The 24,911-nt window shown below is 40.7% G+C and overlaps 1 protein-coding gene across 6 annotated transcripts in view; it reads left to right on the forward strand.

Annotated features, from left to right (window-relative positions):
• DAB2IP (DAB2 interacting protein) overlaps positions 1-24,911 on the forward strand; it is a 921,554-nt gene that overhangs the window by 752,252 nt on the left and 144,391 nt on the right. For all 6 annotated transcript variants that reach the window (XM_053695575.1, XM_053695573.1, XM_053695574.1 and 3 more), the window contains 2 exons: positions 8,567-8,803; positions 18,843-19,044. In XM_053695575.1, coding sequence (XP_053551550.1) covers positions 8,567-8,803; positions 18,843-19,044 — 439 coding nt within the window. The remainder of the gene's footprint in view (positions 1-8,566; positions 8,804-18,842; positions 19,045-24,911) is intronic.

The following is a 24,911-nucleotide window of genomic DNA, read 5'->3' on the forward strand; positions in this document are numbered from 1 at the left end:
TTAGAGGTTTCATTTTACAGTGAATTTGAAGCTTCACTGTACAGTAAATTAGAGGCTTCATTTTACAGTGAATTATAGGCTTCAATGTACAGTAAATTAGAGGGTTCTTTATACACTGAATTAGAGGCTTTATTTGTACAGTAAATTAGAGCCTTCATTTTAAAGTGAATTTGAAGCTTCACTGTAAAGTAAATTAAAGGTTCATTTTACAGTGAATTAGAGGTTTCACTGTACAGTAAATTAGAGGATTTGTTTTACACGGAAGTAAAGGCTTCACTGTACAGTAAATTAGAGGCTTTGTTTTACAGTGAATTAGAGGCTTCACTGTACAGTAAATTAGAGGTTTCATTTTACATTGAATTATAGGCTTCAATGTACAGTAAATTAGAGGGTTCATTATACAGTGAATTAGAGGCTTCACTGTACAGTAAATTAGAGGGTTCATTTTACAGTGAATTAGAGGTTTCACTGTACATTAAATTAGAGGGTTCATTTTACAGTGAATTAGAGGCTTCACTGTACAGTAAATTAGGGGGCCCTCTGTACAGTAAATTAGAGGATTTGCATTACAGTAAATTAGATGGTTCATTTTACAGGGAATTTGAGGCTTCACTGCACAGTAAATTAGAGGCTTCGTTTTACAGTAAATAAGAGGCTTCACTGTACAGTAAATTAGAGGTTTCATTTTACATTGAATTATAGGCTTCAATGTACAGTAAATTAGAGGGTTCATTATACAGTGAATTAGAGGCTTCACTGTACAGTAAATTAGAGGCTTCACTGTACAGTAAATTAGAGGCTTCGTTTTACAGGGAATTTGAGGCTTCACTGTACAGTAAATTAGAGGGTTCATTTTACAGTGAATTAGAGGCTTCAATGTACAATAAATTATAGGGTTCGTTATACAGTGAATTAGAGGCTTCACTGTACAGTAAATTAGATGGTTCATTTTACAGGGAATTTGAGGCTTCACTGTACAGTAAATTAGAGGGTTCATTTTACAGTGAATTAGAGGCTTCACTGTACAGTAAATTTGGGGCCCTCTGTACAGAAAATTAGAGGGTTTGCATTACAGTAAATTAGATGGTTCATTTTACAGGGAATTTGAGGCTTCACTGCACAGTAAATTAGAGTCTTCATTTTACAGTGAATTAAAGGCTTCACTAGTAAATCAGGGGCTTCATTTTACAGTGAATTAGAAGCTTCACTGTACAGTAAATTAAAGTTTTTCTTTTACAGTGTATTAGAGGCTTCTCTGAACAGTAAATTAGAGGATTTATTTTACAGTGAATTAGAAGCTTCACTGTAAAGTAAATTAGAGGGTTAATTTTACAGTGAATTAGAAGCTTCACTGTACAGTAAATTAGATGGTTCATTTTACAGTCAATTGGAAGCTTCGCTGTACAATAAATTAGAGGCTTCATTTTACAGTGAATTAGAAGCTTCACTGTACAGTAAATTAGATCGTTGTTCATTTTTACAGTGAATTAGAAGCTTCACTGTACAGTAAATTAGAGGGTTCATTTTACAGGGAAGTAGAGGCTTTATTGTACAGTAAATTAGATGGTTCATTTTACAGTGAATTAGAAGCATCCCTGTACATTAAATTAGATGGTTGTTCACTGTACAGTGAATTAGAAGCTTCACTGTATAGTAAATTAGAGAGGCTTCATTTTACAGGGAATTAAAGGCTTCACTGTATAATAAATTAGAGGCTTTGTTTTACAGGTGAGTAGAGGCTTTATTGTACAGTAAATTAGAGGTTTCTTTTTACAGTAAATAATGAAGTATAGTAAATTAGAGGGTTCATTATACAGTGAATTAGAGGCTTCACTGTACAGTAAATTAGATGGTTCATTTTACAGTGAATTAGAGGCTTCACTGTACAGTAAACTAGAGGGTTCATTTTACAGTGAATTAGAGGCTTCACTGTATATAGTAAATGAGGGGGTTTGCAGTACAGTAAACTACTTCACTGTATAATGAATTAGAGGCTTAATTTTACAGTGAATTAAAGGCTTCACCGGTAAATCTGAGGCTTCATTTTACAGTGAATTAGAAGCTTCACTGTACAGTAAATTAAAGGCTTTGTTTTACAGTGAATTAGAGGCTTCACTGTACAGTAAATTAGAGGCTTCATTTTACAGTGAATTAGAAGCTTTACTGTAAAGTAAATTAGAGGGTTCATTTTACAGTGAATTAGAAGCTTCACTTTACAGTAAATTAGAGGCTTCATTTTACAGTGAATTTGAAGCTTCACTGTACAGTAAATTAGAGGGTTCATTTTACAGTGAATTAGAAGCTTCACTTTACAGTAAATTAGAGGCTTCATTTTACAGTGAATTTGAAGCTTCACTGTACATTAAATTAGAGGGTTCATTTTACAGTGAATTAGAAGCTTCACTTAACAGTAAATTAGAGGCTTCATTTTACAATGAATTTGAAGCTTCACTGTACAGTAAATTAGAGGGTTCATTTTACAGTGAATTAGAAGCTTCACTGTACAGTAAATTAGAGGCTTCATTTTACAGTGAATTTGAAGCTTCACTGTACAGTAAATTAGAGGCTTCATTTTACAGGGAAGTAGAGGCTTTACTGTACAGTAAATTAGATGGTTAATGTTACAGTGAATTAGAAGCTTCACTGTACAGTAAATTAGTTTGTTGTTCATTTTTACAGTAAATTAGAAGCTTCACTGTACAGTAAATTAGAGGGTTCATTTTACAGTGAAATAAAGGCTTCACTGTACAGTAAATTAGAGGGTGCATTTTACAGTGAATTAGATGCTTCAATGTACAGTAAATTAATGGGCCCCCTGTAGAGTAAATTAGAGGGTTTGCAGTACAGTGAAATCCTTCACTGTATAATGAATTAGAGGCTTAATTTTACAATGAATTAAAGGCTTCACCAGTAAATCTAAATGGCTTCATTTTACAGTGAATTAGAAGCTTCACTGTACAGTCAATTAGAGGGTTTATTTTAAAGGGAAGTAGAGGCTTTACTGTACAGTAAATTAGATGGTTCATTTTACAGTAAATTAGAAGCTTCACTGTACAGTAAATTAGATGGTAGTTCGTTTTACAGTGAATTAGAAGCTTCACTGTAAAGTAAATTAGAGAGGTTGTTTTACAGAGAATTAGAGGCTTTATTGTACAATAAATTAGAAGTTTCATTTTACAGTAAATTATAGGCTTCACTGTACAGTAAATTAGAGTGTTCATTATACAGTAAAATAGAGGCTTCACTGTATAGTAAATTAGATGGTTCATTTTACAGGAAATCGGAGGCTTCACTGTACAGTAAACTAGAGGGTTCATTTTACAGTGAATTAGAGGCTTCACTGTATATAGTAAATTAGGGGGCCCCCTGTACAGTAAATTAGAGGGTTTGCAGTACAGTAAAATACTTCACAGTATAATGAATTAGAGGCTTCATTTTACAGTGAATTAAAGGATTCACCAGTAAATATGAGGCTTCATTTTACAGTGAATTAGAAGCTTCACTGTACAGTAAATTAAAGGCTTTGTTTTACAGTGAATTATATGCTTAATTGTACAGTAAATTAGAGGCTTAATTTTACAGTGAATTAGAAGCTTTACTGTAAAGTAAATTAGAGGGTTCATTTTACAGTGAATTAGAAGCTTCACTGTACAGTAAATTAGAGGCTTCATTTTACAGTGAATTTGAAGCTTCACTGTACAGTAAATTAGAGGGTTCATTTTACAGTGAATTAGAAGCTTCACTGTACAGTAAATTAGAGGGTTCATTTTACAGTGAATTAAAGGCTTCACTGTACAGTAAATTAGAGGGTTCATTTACAGTGAATTAGAAGCTTCACTGTACAGTAAATTAAGGGGCCCCTTGTACAGTAAATTAGAGGGTTTGCAGTACAGTGACATACTTCACTGTATAATGAATTAGAGGCTTAATTTCACAGTGAATTTGAAGCTTAACTGTAAAGTAAATTAGAGACTTTGTTTTACAGTAAATTAGAGGTGTTTTTTTTACAGTGAATTAGAAGCTTCGCCGTACAGTAAATTAGAGGGTTCATTTTACAGTGAATTAAAGGCTTCACTGTATAGTGAATTAGAGGCTTTGTTTTACAGTGAATTAGCGGATTTTCAGTACAGCGAATTAGAGGCATTGCAGTACAATGAGAGGCTTCACTGTACAGTGAATTAGAGGCTTTGTTGTACAGTGAATTAGAGGCTTTGCTGTACAGTGAATTTGAGGCTTTGTTGTACAGTGAATTAGAGCCTTTGTTGTACAGTGAATTAGAGCCTTCCCTGTGCAGTTAATTAGAGCCTTCCCTCTACAGTGAATTAGAGGCTTTGTTGTACAGTGAATTAGAGGCTTCCCTGTACAGTGAATTAGAGGCTTCCCTGTACAGTGAATTAGAGGCTTTGATGTACAGTGAATTAGAGGCTTCCCTGTACAGTGAATTAGAGGCTTCCCTGTACAGTGAATTAGAGGCTTCCCTGTACAGTGGAATAGAGACTTTGCTGTACAGTTAAATAGTGGCTTTGCTGTACAGTGAATTATAGGCTTCCCTCTACAGTGAATCAGAGGCTTCCCTGTACAGTGAATTAGAGGCTTTGCTGTACAGTTAAATAGAGGCTTTGCTGTACAGTGAATTAGAGGCTTTGCTGTACAATGAACTAGAGGTTTTGCTGTATAGTGAAATAGAGGCTTTGATCTACAGTGAATTAGAGGCTTTGCTGTACAGTGAATTTGAGGCTTCCCTGTACAGTGCATTGGAGGCTTCCCTGTATACTGAATTAGAGGCTTTGCTGTACAGTGAAATAGATACTTTTCTGTACAGTGAATAAGAGGCTTCCCTGTACAGTGAATTAGAGGCTTCCCTGTACAGTGAATTAGAGGCTTCTCTGTACAGTGAATTAGAGGCTTCCCTGTACAGTGAATTAGAGGCTTCCCTGTACAGTGAATTAGAGGCTTTGCTGTACAGTGAAATAGATACTTTTCTGTACAGTGAATAAGAGGCTTCCCTGTACAGTGAATTAGAGGCTTCCCTGTACAGTGAATTAGAGGCTTCCCTGTACAGTGAATTAGAGGCTTCCCTGTACAGTGAATTAGAGGCTTCCCTGTACAGTGAATTAGAGGCTTCCCTGTACAGTGAATTAGAGGCTTCCCTGTACAGTGAATTAGAGGCTTCCCTGTACAGTGAATTACAGGCTTCCCTGTACAGTGAATTAGAGGCTTCCCTGTACAGTGAATTAGAGGCTTCCCTGTACAGTGAATTAGAGGCTTCCCTGTACAGTGAATTAGAGGCTTCTCTGTACAGTGAATTACAGGCTTCCCTGTACAGTGAATTAGAGGCTTCCCTGTACAGTGAATTAGAGGCTTCCCTGTACAGTGAATTAGAGGCTTCCCTGTACAGTGAATTAGAGGCTTCCCTGTACAGTGAATTAGAGGCTTTGATGTAAATTGAATTAAAGGCTTCCCTGTACAGTGAATTAGAGGCTTCCCTGTACAGTGAATTAGAGGCTTCCCTGTACAGTGAATTAGAGGCTTCCCTGTACAGTGAATTAGAGGCTTCCCTGTACAGTGAATTAGAGGCTTTGATGTAAATTGAATTAGAGGCTTCTCTGTACAGTGAATTAGAGGCTTCTCTGTACAGTGAATTAGAGGCTTCTCTGTACAGTGAATTAGAGGCTTCCCTGTACAGTGAATTAGAGGCTTCCCTGTACAGTGAATTAGAGGCTTCCCTGTACAGTGAATTAGAGGCTTCCCTGTACAGTGAATTAGAGGCTTCCCTGTACAGTGAATTAGAGGCTTCCCTGTACAGTGAATTAGAGGCTTCCCTGTACAGTGAATTACAGGCTTCCCTGTACAGTGAATTAGAGGCTTCCCTGTACAGTGAATTAGAGGCTTTGATGTAAATTGAATTAGAGGCTTCCCTATACAGTAAATTATTCACTACACTGTATCCCTCTGTAGTCTGTAAACCAAGATGTCTGACTGTTAAAGATCTGTACTAATGCAGCTCATCATAGAAAACCTTTTTTGTAGGCTGCAATAAGACAGCTGTTTCTGTCATTCATTTGCTCCTCTGTACATCCCTTTCCAATCAACTGCTGGAATAGAGGATGAACTACCGGTAAACTGTTCTAAAGTGTATGACCCCCCCCATGTGCTTTTAATTAAAAAACTAGATGTATAAAACAGTACAGAGGTTAATGTTAGGAGCAGCTGTTCATCTGCACAGCACAAACAACCCCAGACACAGGTCCTGAATGTACAAAGATCCGGAACCCAACTGATATTTCTCAAGCATATGCTGTAACTTCTGTAGGCAACTCAGTCTTTTAGGAAAAAATAAACTAAACATTTTACAACATCTGTTTTTGCTGATTACATTCAAAATTCAATATCATAATTAACTTTATCATTAAGATATTTCCCTCTTGCTTTTCAACATTAATATGTTCCAGATAATTTCTCTTTATTTTATCCGGCTTGTCCTGGCATTGCCACTAGCTACAAGCAAAAATCACGTAATGTTCAGGAAGTGCTGTTAAATGTACTCTAGTATCCTGGCTTTGTATAAAAAACTGTGCTTTAAATGTCCATCCCAAAAAATATACACAAGTCAGATTGAAACAAAATTATAGGTTACAGGACGTTTATGTAGAGACTGTGAGGGTCTTGCTTATTTTTCTGATTGGATAGATTTATGGAACAAAACCTAAAATGGCAGCGTTGTATAAGGATTTACATCTTCCCCTTGTGTCTGCTTTCTCTGTTTACAAAAAGAAAAAAAAAAAAAAACTAAAACATTAACACATTTTATTTATGCTGTCTTTGACTTTTTGACACCACAGATCTCTTGTTGTAGGGTAATCAGAAGGTTATGCTACTTATTAATAAATCCATTAGATAAGCATAAGGCTATCCTATGTGCTACTTAATGCCTGGGATAAGCATAAGGCTATCCTACATACTAATTAATGCCTGGGATAAGCATAAGGCTATCCTATGTACTAATTAATGCCTGGGATAAGCATAAGGCTATCCTATGTACTAATTAATGCCTGGGATAAGCATAAGGCTATCCTACATACTAATTAATGCCTGGCATAAGCATAAGGCTATCCTATGTACTAATTAATGCCTGGGATAAGCATAAGGCTATCCTATGTACTAATTAATGCCTGGGATAAGCATAAGGCTATCCTACATACTAATTACTGCCTGGTATAAGCATAAGGCTATCCTACATACTAATTAATACCTGGGATAAGCATAAGGCTATCCTATGTGCTAATTAATGCCTGGGATAAGCATAAGGCTATCCTACATATTAATTAATGTCTGGGATAAGCATAAGGCTATCCTATGTACTAATTAATTAATTGGATAAGCATAAGGCTATCCTACGTACTAATTAATGCCTGGGATAAGCATAAGGATATCCTACATATTAATTAATTTCTGGGATAAGCATAAGGCTATCCTAAGTACTAATTAATTTCTGGGATAAGCATAAGGCTATCCTATGTACTAATTACTGCCCAGGATAAGCATAAGTATATCTTACATACTAATTAATGCCTGAGATAATCATACTGCTATCCTATGTAATAATTAATGTCAAGGATAAGCATAAGGCTATACTATGTACTAATTAATGCCAGGGATGAGCATAAGGCTATTCTACATACTAATTAATGCCTGGGATAAGAATAAGGCTATCCTACATACTAATTAATGTCTGGGATAAGCATAAGGCTATCCTACGTACTAATTAATGCCTGGGGTAAGCATAAGGCTAGCCTACGTACTAATTAATTAATGGGATAAGCATAAGGATATCCTACCTACTAATTAATACCTGTGATAAGCATAAGGCTATCCTACATATTAATTAATTCCTTGGGTAAGCATAAGGCTATCCTACATACTAATTAATGTCTGGGATAAGCATAAGGCTATCCTACATACTAATTAATTAATGGGATAAGCATAAGGTTATCCTACATACTAATTAGTGCCAGGGATAAGCATAAGGCTATCCTACATACTAATCAGTGCCAGGGATAAGCATAAGGCTAACCTACATACTAATTAATGTGTGGGATAAGCATAAGGCTATCCTACATACTAATTATTGTATGGGTTAAGCATAAGGTTATCCTACGTACTAATTAATACCTGTGATAAGCCTAAGACTATCCTATGTACTAATTAATGCCTAGTATCATCATAAGGCTTTCCTACGTACTAATTAATGCCTAGGATAAGCATAAGGCTATCCTATGTACTAATTAATGCCTGGGATAAGCATAAGGCTATCCTACATATTAATTAATGCTTGGGATACACATAAAGCTATCCTACATACAAATTAATACCTGGGATATGCATAAGGCATACTACGTACTAATTAAGCTTACATTTTATATAAATTGAGAGCAAACTTGATGTGCATATATTTCCTTCTATAGTTCTAAGTACCTACATGTAACTGTTCACACATTGTATGGTTTATGGCCATGCAAGTTATGCAAGTATATATCATGATAATGCCCGCTGTTTTTCTTTGTAGTGTGTTCCCAAGAGAACTGAAAGAGGTCTTTGCTTCATGGCGACAAGAATGCAATAGTCGAGGACGGCCAGATATCAGTGAGAGACTTATCAGTGCTTCCTTGTTCCTTCGTTTCCTCTGCCCAGCCATCATGTCCCCTTCGCTATTCAATCTTCTCCAGGAATATCCAGATGACCGGACAGCGCGCACCTTAACCTTAATTGCTAAAGTTACGCAGAACCTCGCCAACTTCGCAAAGTAAGTTCCTACAAAGAAGATGTCTGGCTGTGGTTTGTTACTATACACAGCAACTTTACAATGAACAGATATTGGGTAGCAGACACTAACTGCTATAGATAAGGGTGTGGGAGAGAGTGGTCGGATATTGGGTAGCAGACACTAACTGCTGTACATAAGGGTGTGGGAGAGAGAGTGATCAGATATTGGGTAGCAGACACTAACTTCTATAGATAAGGGTGTGGGAGAGAGTGATCGAATATTGGGTAGCAGACACTAACCGCTGTACATAAGGGTGTGGGAGAGAGAGTGATCAGATATTGGGTAGCAGACACTAACCTCTATAGATAAGGGTGTGGGAGAGAGTGATCGAATATTGGGTAGCAGACACTAACTGCTGTACATAAGGGTGTGGGAGAGAGAGTGATCAGATATTGGGTAGCAGACACTAACTGCTGTACATAAGGGTGTGGGAGAGAGAGTGATCAGATATTGGGTAGCAGACACTAACTGCTGTACATAAGGGTGTGGGAGAGAGAGTGATCAGATATTGGGTAGCAGACACTAACCTCTATAGATAAGGGTGTGGGAGAGAGTGATCGAATATTGGGTAGCAGACACTAACTGCTGTACATAAGGGTGTGGGAGAGAGAGTGATCAGATATTGGGTAGCAGACACTAACTGCTGTACATAAGGGTGTGGGAGAGAGAGTGATCGGATATTGGGTAGCAGGCACTAACCTCTATAGATAAGGGTGTGGGAGAGAGAGTGATCGGACATTGGGTAGCAGACACTAACTGCTGTACATAAGGGTGTGGGAGAGAGAGTGATCGGATATTGGGTAGCAGGCACTAACCTCTATAGATAAGGGTGTGGGAGAGAGAGTGATCGGATATTGGGTAGCAGGCACTAACCGCTGTAGATAAGGGTGTGGGAGAGAGAGTGATCGGATATTGGGTAGCAGACACTAACTGCTGTAGATAAGGGTGTGGAAGAGAGTGGTTGGATATTGTGTAGCAGACACTAACTGCTGTAGATAAGGGTGTGGGAGAGAGAGTGGTTGGATATTGTGTAGCAGACACTAACTGCTGTAGATAAGGGTGTGGGAGAGAGAGTGATCGAATATTGGGTAGCAGACACTACTGCTGTAGATAAGGGTGTGGGAGAGAGAGTGATCAGATATTGGGTAGCAGACACTAACTGCTGTAGATAAGGGTGTGGGAGAGAGAGTGATCGGATATTGGGTAGCAGACACTAACTGCTGTAGATAAGGGTGTGGAAGAGAGTGGTTGGATATTGGGTAGCAGACACTAACTGCTATAGATAAGGGTGTGGGAGAGAGAGTGATCAGATATTGGGTAGCAGACACTAACTGCTGTAGATAAGGGTGTGGGAGAGAGAGTGATCAGATATTAGGTAGCAGACACTAACTGCTGTAGATAAGGGTGTGGGAGAGAGAGTGATCAGATATTGGGTAGCAGACAGTAACTGCTGTAGATAAGGGTGTGGGAGAGAGAGTGATCAGATATTGGGTAGCAGACAGTAACTGCTGTAGATAAGGGTGTGGGAGAGAGAGTGATCAGATATTGGGTAGCAGACACTAACTGCTGTAGATAAGGGTGTGGGAGAGAGAGTGATTGAATATTGGGTAGCAGACACTAACTGCTGTACATAAGGGTGTGGGAGAGAGAGTGATCAGATATTGGGTAGCAGACACTAACTGCTGTACATAAGGGTGTGGGAGAGAGAGTGATCAGATATTGGGTAGCAGACACTAACTGCTGTAGATAAGGGTGTGGGAGAGAGAGTGATCAGATATTGGGTAGCAGACACTAACTGCTGTACATAAGGGTGTGGGAGAGAGAGTGATCAGATATTGGGTAGCAGACAGTAACTGCTGTAGATAAGGGTGTGGGAGAGAGAGTGATCAGATATTGGGTAGCAGACACTAACTGCTGTACATAAGGGTGTGGGAGAGAGAGTGATCAGATATTGGGTAGCAGACACTAACTGCTATAGATAAGGGTGTGGGAGAGAGAGTGATCAGATATTGGGTAGCAGACAGTAACTGCTGTAGATAAGGGTGTGGGAGAGAGAGTGATCAGATATTGGGTAGCAGACACTAACTGCTGTACATAAGGGTGTGGGAGAGAGAGTGATCGGATATTGGGTAGCAGACAGTAACTGCTGTAGATAAGGGTGTGGGAGAGAGAGTGATCAGATATTGGGTAGCAGACACTAACTGCTGTACATAAGGGTGTGGGAGAGAGAGTGATCAGATATTGGGTAGCAGACACTAACTGCTATAGATAAGGGTGTGGGAGAGAGAGTGATCGAATATTGGGTAGCAGACACTAACTGCTGTAGATAAGGGTGTGGGAGAGAGAGTAATCAGATATTGGGTAGCAGACACTAACTGCTGTAGATAAGGGTGTGGGAGAGAGAGTAATCAGATATTGGGTAGCAGACACTAACTGCTGTAGATAAGGGTGTGGGAGAGAGAGTGATCAGATATTGGGTAGCAGACACTAACTGCTGTAGATAAGAGTGTGGGAGAGAGAGTGGTCAGATATTGGGTAGCAGACACTAACTGCTGTAGATAAGGGTGTGGGAGAGAGAGTGATTGAATATTGGGTAGCAGACACTAACTGCTGTAGATAAGGGTGTGGGAGAGAGAGTGATCAGATATTAGGTAGCAGACAGTAACTGCTGTAGATAAGGGTGTGGGAGAGAGAGTGATTGGATATTGGGTAGCAGACACTAACTGCTGTAGATAAGGGTGTGGGAGAGTGATCAGAATTTGGGTAGCAGACACTAACTGCTATAGATAAGGGTGTGGGAGAGTGATCAGACATTGGGTAGCAGACACTAACTGCTGTAGATAAGGGTGTGGGAGAGTGATCAGACATTGGGTAGCAGACACTAACTGCTGTAGATAAGGGTGTGGGAGAGAGAGTGATCGGATATTGGGTAGCAGACACTAACTGTTGTACATAATGGTGTGGGAGAGAGAGTGATCAGATATTGGGTAGCAGACACTAACTGCTGTAGATAAGGGTGTGGGAGAGAGAGTGGTCAGATATTGGGTAGCAGACACTAACTGCTGTAGATAAGGGTGTGGGAGAGAGAGTGATTGAATATTGGGTAGCAGACACTAACTGCTGTAGATAAGGGTGTGGGAGAGAGAGTGATCAGATATTAGGTAGCAGACAGTAACTGCTGTAGATAAGGGTGTGGGAGAGAGAGTGATTTGATATTGGGTAGCAGACACTAACTGCTGTAGATAAGGGTGTGGGAGAGTGATTAGAATTTGGGTAGCAGACACTAACTGCTATAGATAAGGGTGTGGGAGAGTGATCAGACATTGGGTAGCAGACACTAACTGCTGTAGATAAGGGTGTGGGAGAGTGATCAGACATTGGGTAGCAGACACTAACTGCTGTAGATAAGGGTGTGGGAGAGAGAGTGATCGGATATTGGGTAGCAGACACTAACTGATATAGATAAGGGTGTGGGAGAGAGAGTGTTCGGACATTGGGTAGCAGACACTAACTGCTGTAGATAAGGGTGTGGGAGAGAGAGTGATTGGATGTTGGGTAGCAGACACTAACTGCTGTAGATAAGGGTGTGGGAGAGAGAGTGATTCAATATTGGGTAGCAGACACTAACTGCTGTAGATAAGGGTGTGGGAGAGAGAGTGGTCGGATATTGGGTAGCAGACACTAACTGCTGTAGATAAGGGTGTGGGAGAGAGAGTGGTCGGATATTGGGTAGCAGACACTAACTGCTGTAGATAAGGGTGTGGGAGAGAGAGTGATCAGATATTGGGTAGCAGACACTAACTGCTGTAGATAAGAGTGTGGGAGAGAGAGTGGTCAGATATTGGGTAGCAGACACTAACTGCTGTAGATAAGGGTGTGGGAGAGAGAGTGATTGAATATTGGGTAGCAGACACTAACTGCTGTAGATAAGGGTGTGGGAGAGAGAGTGATCAGATATTAGGTAGCAGACAGTAACTGCTGTAGATAAGGGTGTGGGAGAGAGAGTGATTGGATATTGGGTAGCAGACACTAACTGCTGTAGATAAGGGTGTGGGAGAGTGATCAGAATTTGGGTAGCAGACACTAACTGCTATAGATAAGGGTGTGGGAGAGTGATCAGACATTGGGTAGCAGACACTAACTGCTGTAGATAAGGGTGTGGGAGAGTGATCAGACATTGGGTAGCAGACACTAACTGCTGTAGATAAGGGTGTGGGAGAGAGAGTGATCGGATATTGGGTAGCAGACACTAACTGTTGTACATAATGGTGTGGGAGAGAGAGTGATCAGATATTGGGTAGCAGACACTAACTGCTGTAGATAAGGGTGTGGGAGAGAGAGTGGTCAGATATTGGGTAGCAGACACTAACTGCTGTAGATAAGGGTGTGGGAGAGAGAGTGATTGAATATTGGGTAGCAGACACTAACTGCTGTAGATAAGGGTGTGGGAGAGAGAGTGATCAGATATTAGGTAGCAGACAGTAACTGCTGTAGATAAGGGTGTGGGAGAGAGAGTGATTGGATATTGGGTAGCAGACACTAACTGCTGTAGATAAGGGTGTGGGAGAGTGATTAGAATTTGGGTAGCAGACACTAACTGCTATAGATAAGGGTGTGGGAGAGTGATCAGACATTGGGTAGCAGACACTAACTGCTGTAGATAAGGGTGTGGGAGAGTGATCAGACATTGGGTAGCAGACACTAACTGCTGTAGATAAGGGTGTGGGAGAGAGAGTGATCGGATATTGGGTAGCAGACACTAACTGATATAGATAAGGGTGTGGGAGAGAGAGTGTTCGGACATTGGGTAGCAGACACTAACTGCTGTAGATAAGGGTGTGGGAGAGAGAGTGATTGGATGTTGGGTAGCAGACACTAACTGCTGTAGATAAGGGTGTGGGAGAGAGAGTGATTCAATATTGGGTAGCAGACACTAACTGCTGTAGATAAGGGTGTGGGAGAGAGAGTGGGCGGATATTGGGTAGCAGACACTAACTGCTGTAGATAAGGGTGTGGGAGAGGGAGTGGTCGGATATTGGGTAGCAGACACTAACTGCTGTAGATAAGAGTGTGGGAGAGAGAGTGAACAGATATTGGGTAGTAGACACTAACTGCTGTAGATAAGGGTGTGGGAGAGAGAGTGATCGAATATTGGGTAGCAGACACTAACTGCTGTAGATAAGGGTGTGGGAGAGAGAGTGATCAGATATTGGGTAGCAGACACTAACTGCTGTAGATAAGGGTGTGGGAGAGAGAGTGATCGAATATTGGGTAGCAGACACTACTGCTGTAGATAAGGGTGTGGGAGAGAGAGTGATCAGATATTGGGTAGCAGACACTAACTGCTGTAGATAAGGGTGTGGGAGAGAGAGTGATCAGATATTGGGTAGCAGACACTAACTGCTGTAGATAAGGGTGTGGGAGAGAGAGTGATCAGATATTGGGTAGCAGACACTAACTGCTGTAGATAAGGGTGTGGGAGAGAGAGTGATCAGATATTGGGTAGCAGACACTAACTGCTGTAGATAAGGGTGTGGGAGAGAGAGTGATCAGATATTGGGTAGCAGACACTAACTGCTATAGATAAGGGTGTGGGAGAGTGATCAGACATTGGGTAGCAGACACTAACTGCTGTAGATAAGGGTGTGGGAGAGTGATCAGACATTGGGTAGCAGACACTAACTGCTGTAGATAAGGGTGTGGGAGAGAGAGTGATCGGATATTGGGTAGCAGACACTAACTGATATAGATAAGGGTGTGGGAGAGAGAGTGTTCGGACATTGGGTAGCAGACACTAACTGCTGTAGATAAGGGTGTGGGAGAGAGAGTGATTGGATGTTGGGTAGCAGACACTAACTGCTGTAGATAAGGGTGTGGGAGAGAGAGTGATTCAATATTGGGTAGCAGACACTAACTGCTGTAGATAAGGGTGTGGGAGAGAGAGTGGGCGGATATTGGGTAGCAGACACTAACTGCTGTAGATAAGGGTGTGGGAGAGAGAGTGGTCGGATATTGGGTAGCAGACACTAACTGCTGTAGATAAGAGTGTGGGAGAGAGAGTGATCAGATATTGGGTAGCAGACACTAACTGCTGTAGATAAGGGTGTGGGAGAGAGAGTGATCGAATATTGGGTAGCAGACACTAACTGCTGTAGATAAGGGTGTGGGAGAGAGAGTGATCAGATATTGGGTAGCAGACACTAACTGCTGTAGATAAGGGTGTGGGAGAGAGAGTGATCGAATATTGGGTAGCAGACACTACTGCTGTAGATAAGGGTGTGGGAGAGAGAGTGATCAGATATTGGGTAGCAGACACTAACTGCTGTAGATAAGGGTGTGGGAGAGAGAGTGATCAGATATTGGGTAGCAGACACTAACTGCTGTAGATAAGGGTGTGGGAGAGAGAGTGATCAGATATTGGGTAGCAGACACTAACTGCTGTAGATAAGGGTGTGGGAGAGAGAGTGATCAGATATTGGGTAGCAGACACTAACTGCTGTAGATAAGGGTGTGGGAGAGAGAGTGATTGGATATTGGGTAGCAGACACTAACTGCTGTAGATAAGGGTGTGGGAGAGAGAGTGATCAGATATTGGGTAGCAGACACTAACTGCTGTAGATAAGGGTGTGGGAGAGAGAGAGTTATCGAATATTGTGTAGCAGACACTAACTGCTGTAGATAAGGGTGTGGGAGAGAGAGTGATCGAATATTGGGTAGCAGACACTAACTGCTGTAGATAAGGGTGTGGGAGAGAGAGTGATCAGATATTGGGTAGCAGACACTAACTGCTGTAGATAAGGGTGTGGGAGAGAGAGTGATCGAATATTGGGTAGCAGACACTAACTGCTGTAGATAAGGGTGTGGGAGAGAGAGTGATCAGATATTGGGTAGCAGGCACTAACTGCTGTAGATAAGGGTGTGGGAGAGAGAGTGATCAGATATTGGGTAGCAGACACTAACTGCTGTAGATAAGGGTGTGGGAGAGAGAGTGATCAGATATTGGGTAGCAGACACTAACTGCTGTAGATAAGGGTGTGGGACAGAGAGTGATTGGATATTGGGTAGCAGACACTAACTGCTGTAGATAAGGGTGTGGGAGAGAGAGTGATTGGATATTGGGTAGCAGACACTAACTGCTGTAGATAAGGGTGTGGGAGAGAGAGTGATCGAATATTGTGTAGCAGACACTAACTGCTGTAGATAAGGGTGTGGGAGAGAGAGTGATTGGATATTGGGTAGCAGACACTAACTGCTGTAGATAAGGGTGTGGGAGAGAGAGTGATCAGATATTAGGTAGCAGACACTAACTGCTGTAGATAAGGGTGTGGGAGAGAGAGTGATCAGATATTGGGTAGCAGACACTAACTGCTCTAGATAAGGGTGTGGGAGAGAGAGTGATCAGACATTGGGTAGCAGACACTAACTGCTGTAGATAAGGGTGTGGGAGAGAGAGTGATCGGATATTGGGTAGCAGACACTAACTGTTGTACATAATGGTGTGGGAGAGAGAGTGATTGGATATTGGGTAGCAGACACTAACTGCTGTAGATAAGGGTGTGGGAGAGAGAGTGGTCAGATATTGGGTAGCAGACACTAACTGCTGTAGATAAGGGTGTGAGAGAGAGAGTGATTGGATATTGGGTAGCAGACACTAACTGCTGTAGATAAGGGTGTGGGAGAGAGAGTGATCAGATATTAGGTAGCAGACAGAATCATCTAAACAGAGGAGTAACAATAAATGAAGGAATGTATTTGTACTGGCTTTTAACTGATTCAGAAGCAACCACAGCCCCAGCCTGTCCTTCCATACATCCAGTCCCAAGAGGTGGGCATATGTTGGGACTGACACTGTTAGTGACATTTATTTTTAGGAGACACATTGATTAGGATATAACATGTTCCTGTAGAGTTGTCGGTTTATGTTTGTTTTTAACCTGGTGACGAGCCGGTCAAGGCTGTATAACAGATGCCTTTTGTTGTACAAATTCCTCCAGTGCCTAAATATACAGCACATAATTCCGCCATGGCACTTACAGCCTGCAGATCGCATAAGATAATAGTATGTAATTACAGGGAGAGTGTATTTTTCTCCCCTTTAATGTAATTACCATTGATTTGTGAAACCAGCTGCAGAGTATTAAATGAATTGGAAATTAGGTCCTTTAGGTTTATTTGTGTAAAATAAGCTGATTTTGCTTAATAAAACCACAACCCATAATGAAAAGTTAGGTATTATTCTTTGTGTATTGAGAGAAAGACAGAAGAAAAGGGGGGGGGGGGTGCACTTATTGCATACATAGCTTCTTTTTTTTTTTTATAACAATGGGTGTTAGTTTCAATGAGCAAAACCAGCTGTTCCACATACACAAATAAACCTAATGGCAGAACATATTTTACATTTTAGTGTCCTTTTAACTAGTTCTCACGTTCCATGAGCCAGGCTTTAGCGCCGTTAGGATGGTATGGAACGTCCTAGCTGTTTGACTGTATGGAAGCTATACCAGCTTCCTATATGGGATCCCGGGTTGGAGGGCGTGGCTAGCATCATAGGTACTCCCCCCTGACCCGTTCCCATCATTGTAATCACGCGATCGCATGAACGATTGTGTGATTTAAATTTTTACTTATTTGTTTACATCAGAACTTTGTTCCGATGTAGACAAATAAGTCCCAGTGGGCAGGGTTAATAATACAAATAATAATAATAACACCACATCTATACTATAATCGCGTTTGTAACATGTCCGTCTTCAGTTGCGCACACAACCTTTAAAGGAATGTTGGCTGCGCGAGGCAGCCAAAAGAATGTTAGCTGTGTGCGCAGCCAAAGGAATCCACCTGAATGCAGGGAAGTTGCATCCCGGTGGATTCCGAAAATGGCAGGGTGGTGAAAGAATCATCTTCTATCATCTTCTATCTTCATCCAGAGCGAAGGTGACACGGAGCTGGCTTCCCCGATGCACGGATCCTCAGCGGCGGTCCTCAGCAGCGGTTCTCAGCTGCGGTCCTCGTCGGTGGCAGTTCTCAGCGGCGTGGAGGCTCTTCTTCATGCGATCATCCGTCGCACACTGAAGATTGCATGCAAGGTAACCCATATTTATTGGGGTACCTTGCATTCCTATTGGCTGAAATTTTGAAATCAGCCAATAAGATGAGAGCTATTGAAATCTTATTGGCTGATTTGACCAGCCAATAGGATTTCAGTAGCTCTAATCCTATTGGCTACTCAGCCAATAGGAATGCAAGGTACCCCAAATTGAATGCTGTACCTTGCATTCATTCTTCAGTGTACAACGTACATCGGATGAAGAGAAGCCTCCACGCCGCCGAGAAACGCTGCTGCCACCAAGGACTGCCACCGTTGAGGACTGCCGCTGAGGATCTATGCATCGGGGAAGACAGCTCCGCACCTCTGCTCTGCGCTGCCTTTGTTCCGGATGAAGATAGAAGATGATGGAGCTGCCTGAAAGAAGACCTTCTCCGCCAGACTTCAGGAACGGTGAGTACCTATTTGGGGCTTAGTCTTAGGCTTTTTTTTTTTTTTTTTTTTTTTAGATTTTTAGGGCAGTAAAAGAGCTGAATGACCATGCAAATGCCCCTTTAGGGGCAATGGGTAATTAAGGTTTTTTTAGTGTTAGTTTTTTTTTTATTTTGGGGGGTTTGGTGGGTGGGGGGTTTTACTGTTAGGGGGTAATTGGTCATTTGTTTAGGTAAAAGAGCTGTTTAAATTAGGGCAATGCCCTACAAAAGCCCTTTTAAGCGCTATTGGTAGTTTAGTATTAGATTAGGGGGTGTTTTTATTTTTGGGGTGATTTTTTTATAGGGGTATTAGTTTAGGTCTAAATGTTTTATGTTGGATAGCTTTGTTTATTTTTTTCTGTAATTTTACATTTTCTATTTTGTGTAATTGTAGCTTTGGAGTTTGTGTTTTTTTAATAGACTGCTCTCTGGGCAGGCTTATTGCCTAGTGCTATATAAATCTATTTACACACACTTTTCTGTGTTTTGTTTTGGACAGATTCGGAAGTAAAGAGGAATATATGTCATTTATGAATCAGTTCTTGGAACACGAATGGACAAATATGCAGCGATTCCTGTTGGAAATCTCTAATCCTGAAACAATTTCCAATACTGCCGGTTTTGAGGGATACATAGACTTAGGACGGGAGCTGTCAACCTTGCACGTGCTGCTGTGGGAAGTGATCTCTCAGCTGGACCAGGTATCACATGACATATATGCGGTGCTGGGGGCCGTAGACTGCGCTCAGGTCTGTGTAATGGGGAACTGTATCCTATGAGATGTCTTCCCTGGGATACAATGAGAAGAACAAGAGACATAGAGAGCACAGCACTTTCATTAGTCAAACACACACAAATCACTGCACTTACAGAATTACATTGACCCAACAGAAGTGCCCTGGCACTGGGTCCAAGTTCAGTGGTGTGGTCCTCCACTATTTATTGTAAGAAACATTCTTTTTAACCCATTGCTTGCAAGAGCAGGCTGCAAACATTTGCTTCGGAAGTTGTTGAGGCCTATTCTGACAGCTTCAGGTTAAAGGGACAATAAAATGCTGTAATTCATCAGAATATGTTACTATGTGTTTATTTGCTGCTCAGGGGTTAAACACATAAACTCATTTACCAGACAAGCTTTGTGCGGCTCCTGAGCAGGATGTACTCTGTGATTGGTGGCAATTTGTACCTAGAAGTGCTATTTCAGCTGTGTTTAACCATTTTCCAGAGGTAAACAGAAATGATTAGTTTAATAATGAAGTTCTCTAAGAAATCATTTTTATAGTTAGACTACCATATCTTATATCCTTATGTAAGGGCTATATCACCAGCGTTATGAACACAAGTGACAATTACAGGATAGCCTGTTATTGCAGCAGCTTGTATTAAACAATTCTTTGTTAAAACCACACATAAAGCAAAGCCTTCCCACCACACCATACACTCAAAGTTCCAACTATTGTATACATCAGTTTAATAATAATAATGCATACAGCTCACTGGTGACCCCTAGTGGCTAACTTATTAACCTCCATGAGCTTACAAAATGATTTATAATCACACTGTTGTGGCTTTACATGAAAGGGACATTTCCCCAAACATATATGTTGTTAAAAAGTATGCTCTCTCCTTCCATACAAATAAATAGCATGCTTGTCTAAGTGAATCACATAGAATAGCTGTGTCACACATTTTTATAGACCGTTAAACAATCATTGCTGGCGCATGTGTCCTCTCTCGCTACTTTGTATCCCTTTTTATTTAGACACCCTATAATAGTTCTATACATGCACAGTATACACCAGACACTAAGCACGTGCTATAGACAAAATAATAGAGGTTTTCTTAGCATTTAAACTGTGATTTTGGTAGTGACATCTGCATTGATTTGTGGTACAGGGACAAACTCCTTGAAGAGCCTTTTGAGTATGTTTATCTTATATGCGTTGCTGTGACCAGTTAAGGACAAATATAAATGATCTCCTGAACTGATCAAGCAGTCACTGTGCAGCATGCTGCAGAGTTAGAGATATCCTGTGTTGAAGAGATACCTAGGTAGCATCTGGAGCACTAAATGGCAGGAAATAGTGCTACCCTCTGGTATTTTTGCAAATGGATAACATTTTTGTAACACTGCTGCCATATAGTGCTCCACAAATGGCCTGGCCCCTAAGCAAACATCCCTGCTTTTCAACAAAAGAGAACAAAATAAAAATTGATAATAGAAATAAATTAGAAAGTTGCTTAGAATTGCTGCTCTATCTGAGTCATGAAAGAAACATTTTGGGTTTCATATCCCTTTAATGTATGAAACACACAGGCAATCTGTATCTTATGTAGGTGTTATGGCTGCTAATGGCCTGGTGAGACCTACAGCCCGACACTTATCTTATCTCAGAGTTAGTTATGCATGTGATGTGGGATAAACCTACAGCCTGACACTTATCTTATCTCAGAGTTAGTTATGCATGTGATGTGGGATAAACCTACAGCCTGACACTTATCTTATTTCAGAGTTAGTTATGCATGTTATGTGGGATAAACCTACAGCCTGACACTTATCTTATCTCAGAGTTAGTTATGCATGTGATGTGGGATAAACCTACAGCCTGACACTTATCTTATCTCAGAGTTAGTTATGCATGTGATGTGGGATAAACCTACAGCCTGACACTTATCTTATCTCAGAGTTAGTTATGCATGTGATGTGGGATAAACCTACAGCCTGACACTTATCTTATCTCAGAGTTAGTTATGCATGTGATGTGGGATAAACCTACAGCCTGACACTTATCTTATCTCAGAGTTAGTTATGCATGTGATGTGGGATAAACCTACAGCCTGACACTTATCTTATCTCAGAGTTAGTTATGCATGTGATGTGGGATAAACCTACAGCCTGACACTTATCTTATCTCAAAGTTAGTTATGCATGTGATGTGGGATAAACCTACAGCCTGACACTTATCTTATCTCAGAGTTAGTTATACTTGTGATGTGGGATAAACCTACAGCCTGACACTTATCTTATCTCAGAGTTAGTTATGCATGTGATGTGGGATAAACCTACAGCCTGACACTTATCTTATCTCAGAGTTAGTTATGCATGTGATGTGGGATAAACCTACAGCCCGACACTTATCTTATCTCAGAGTTAGTTATGCATGTGATGTGGGATAAACCTACAGCCCGACACTTATCTTATCTCAGAGTTAGTTATGCATGTGATGTGGGATAAACCTACAGCCCGACACTTATCTTATCTCAGAGTTAGTTATGCATGTGATGTGGGATAAACCTACAGCCTGACACTTATCTTATCTCAGAGTTAGTTATGCATGTGATGTGGGATAAACCTACAGCCTGACACTTATCTTATCTCAGAGTTAGTTATGCATGTGATGTGGGATAAACCTACAGCCTGACACTTATCTTATCTCAGAGTTAGTTATGCATGTGATGTGGGATAAACCTACAGCCTGACACTTATCTTATCTCAGAGTTAGTTATGCATGTGATGTGGGATAAACCTACAGCCTGACACTTATCTTATCTCAGAGTTAGTTATGCATGTGATTTACCTCTTCCCCAGTGGGATAAACCTACAGCCTGACACTTATCTTATCTCAGAGTTAGTTATGCATGCGATTTACCTCTTGCCCACGGGATAAACCTACAGTCTGACACTTATCTTATCTCAGAGTTAGTTATGCATGTGATTTACCTCTTCCCCAGTGGGATAAACCTACAGCCTGACACTTATCTTATCTCAGAGTTAGTTATGCATGTGATTTACCTCTTCCCCAGTGGGATAAACCTACAGCCTGACACTTATCTTATCTCAGAGTTAGTTATGCATGTGATTTACCTCTTCCCCACGGGATAAACCTACAGCCTGACACTTATCTTATCTCAGAATTAGTTATGCATGTGATTTACCTCTTCCCCAGTGGGATAAACCTACAGCCTGACACTTATCTTATCTCAGAGTTAGTTATGCATGTGATTTACCTCTTGCCCAGTGGGATAAACCTACAGCCTGACACTTATCTTATCTCAGAGTTAGTTATGCATGTGATTTACCTCTTGCCCACGGGATAAACCTACAGCCTGAAACTTATCTTATCTCAGAGTTAGTTATGCATGTGATTTTACCTCTTGCCCACGGGATAAACCTACAGCCTGACACTTATCTTATCTCAGAGTTAGTTATGCATGTGATTTACCTCTTCCCCAGTGGGATAAACCTACAGCCTGACACTTATCTTATCTCAGAGTTAGTTATGCATGTGATGTGGGATAAACCTACAGCCTGACACTTATCTTATCTCAGAGTTAGTTATGCATGTGATTTTGGATAAACTACAGCCTGACACTTATCTTATCTCAGAGTTAGTTATGCATGTGATTTACCTCTTGCCCACGGGATAAACCTACAGCCTGACACTTATCTTATCTCAGAGTTAGTTATGCATGTGATGTGGGATAAACCTACAGCCTGACACTTATCTTATCTCAGAGTTAGTTATGCATGTGATTTACCTCTTTCCCACGGGATAAACCTACAGCCTGACACTTATCTTATCTCAGAGTTAGTTATGCATGTGATGTGGGATAAACCTACAGCCTGACACTTATCTTATCTCAGAGTTAGTTATGCATGTGATGTGGGATAAACCTACAGCCTGACACTTATCTTATCTCAGAGTTAGTTATGCATGTGATGTGGGATAAACCTACAGCCTGACACTTATCTTATCTGAGAGTTAGTTATGCATGTGATTTACCTCTTGCCCACGGGATAAACCTACAGCCTGACACTTATCTTATCTCAGAGTTAGTTATGCATGTGATGTGGGATAAACCTACAGCCTGACACTTATCTTATCTCAGAGTTAGTTATGCATGTGATGTGGGATAAACCTACAGCCTGACACTTATCTTATCTCAGAGTTAGTTATGCATGTGATGTGGGATAAACCTACAGCCTGACACTTATCTTATCTCAGAGTTAGTTATGCATGTGATGTGGGATAAACCTACAGCCTGACACTTATCTTATCTCAGAGTTAGTTATGCATGTGATGTGGGATAAACCTACAGCCTGACACTTATCTTATCTCAGAGTTAGTTATGCATGTGATTTACCTCTTCCCCAGTGGGATAAACCTACAGCCTGACACTTATCTTATCTCAGAGTTAGTTATGCATGTGATTTACCTCTTCCCCAGTGGGATAAACCTACAGCCTGACACTTATCTTATCTCAGAGTTAGTTATGCATGTGATGTGGGATAAACCTACAGCCTGACACTTATCTTATCTCAGAGTTAGTTATGCATGTGATTTTGGATAAACTACAGCCTGACACTTATCTTATCTCAGAGTTAGTTATGCATGTGATTTACCTCTTGCCCACGGGATAAACCTACAGCCTGACACTTATCTTATCTCAGAGTTAGTTATGCATGTGATGTGGGATAAACCTACAGCCTGACACTTATCTTATCTCAGAGTTAGTTATGCATGTGATTTACCTCTTTCCCACGGGATAAACCTACAGCCTGACACTTATCTTATCTCAGAGTTAGTTATGCATGTGATGTGGGATAAACCTACAGCCTGACACATATCTTATCTCAGAGTTAGTTATGCATGTGATGTGGGATAAACCTACAGCCTGACACTTATCTTATCTCAGAGTTAGTTATGCATGTGATGTGGGATAAACCTACAGCCTGACACTTATCTTATCTCAGAGTTAGTTATGCATGTGATTTACCTCTTGCCCACGGGATAAACCTACAGCCTGACACTTATCTTATCTCAGAGTTAGTTATGCATGTGATGTGGGATAAACCTACAGCCTGACACTTATCTTATCTCAGAGTTAGTTATCCATGTGATTTACCTCTTCCCCAGTGGGATAAACCTACAGCCTTGGTCTAGACTTGTTTGGCACCCGTGTACTAAGGGACGTAATGAGGTGCACAGCTTGCTGCAAGTCGTGCACTGCTGCCCCTTACTCTTGCACAACTTGTCAGTCACTAATGAGTTTTGTGTAACTTGTTTCTGTCACCTCAGGGGGGGTGGGGAGGTCACATGATGATGACTTGGTACACGGAGCCCCTTATGTCAATGACATCTGTGCTTGGTGATTGGCTCCTGTGCTATGCCCACTGTCTGCTGATTAAAGATGGCACTTCACAATTTTATTATTTTCAGATTTTATAAATAATGTCTCTTAGATGTCACTAATGGTGCCATTTGTCGCTGTGTTAAAAAAAGGTACAATTATAAAAACTGAAAATGACAAATTTATTGTTAAGTATAATAATAATTTACATTTTCCCTGTAAAAACATTTTTATCTGTCTCTTGTCATTGGAACATATCACATTCCAGCATTTCGGCCATTAAATGAACTGAAGCACCCATACTATAAATATTCATGTTGTCACTTTATTTAATAGAGGTTGGGCAGTGGAGTAATATGCACAATTCACAGTGTTACCTTCTCTAAAAAAAACCATATACTCCAGTGCATGACACTGATATACCGCTGGCAACACC

Source organism: Bombina bombina, chromosome 12 (assembly GCF_027579735.1).
Source record: "Bombina bombina isolate aBomBom1 chromosome 12, aBomBom1.pri, whole genome shotgun sequence".
Lineage (NCBI taxonomy): Eukaryota > Metazoa > Chordata > Amphibia > Anura > Bombinatoridae > Bombina > Bombina bombina.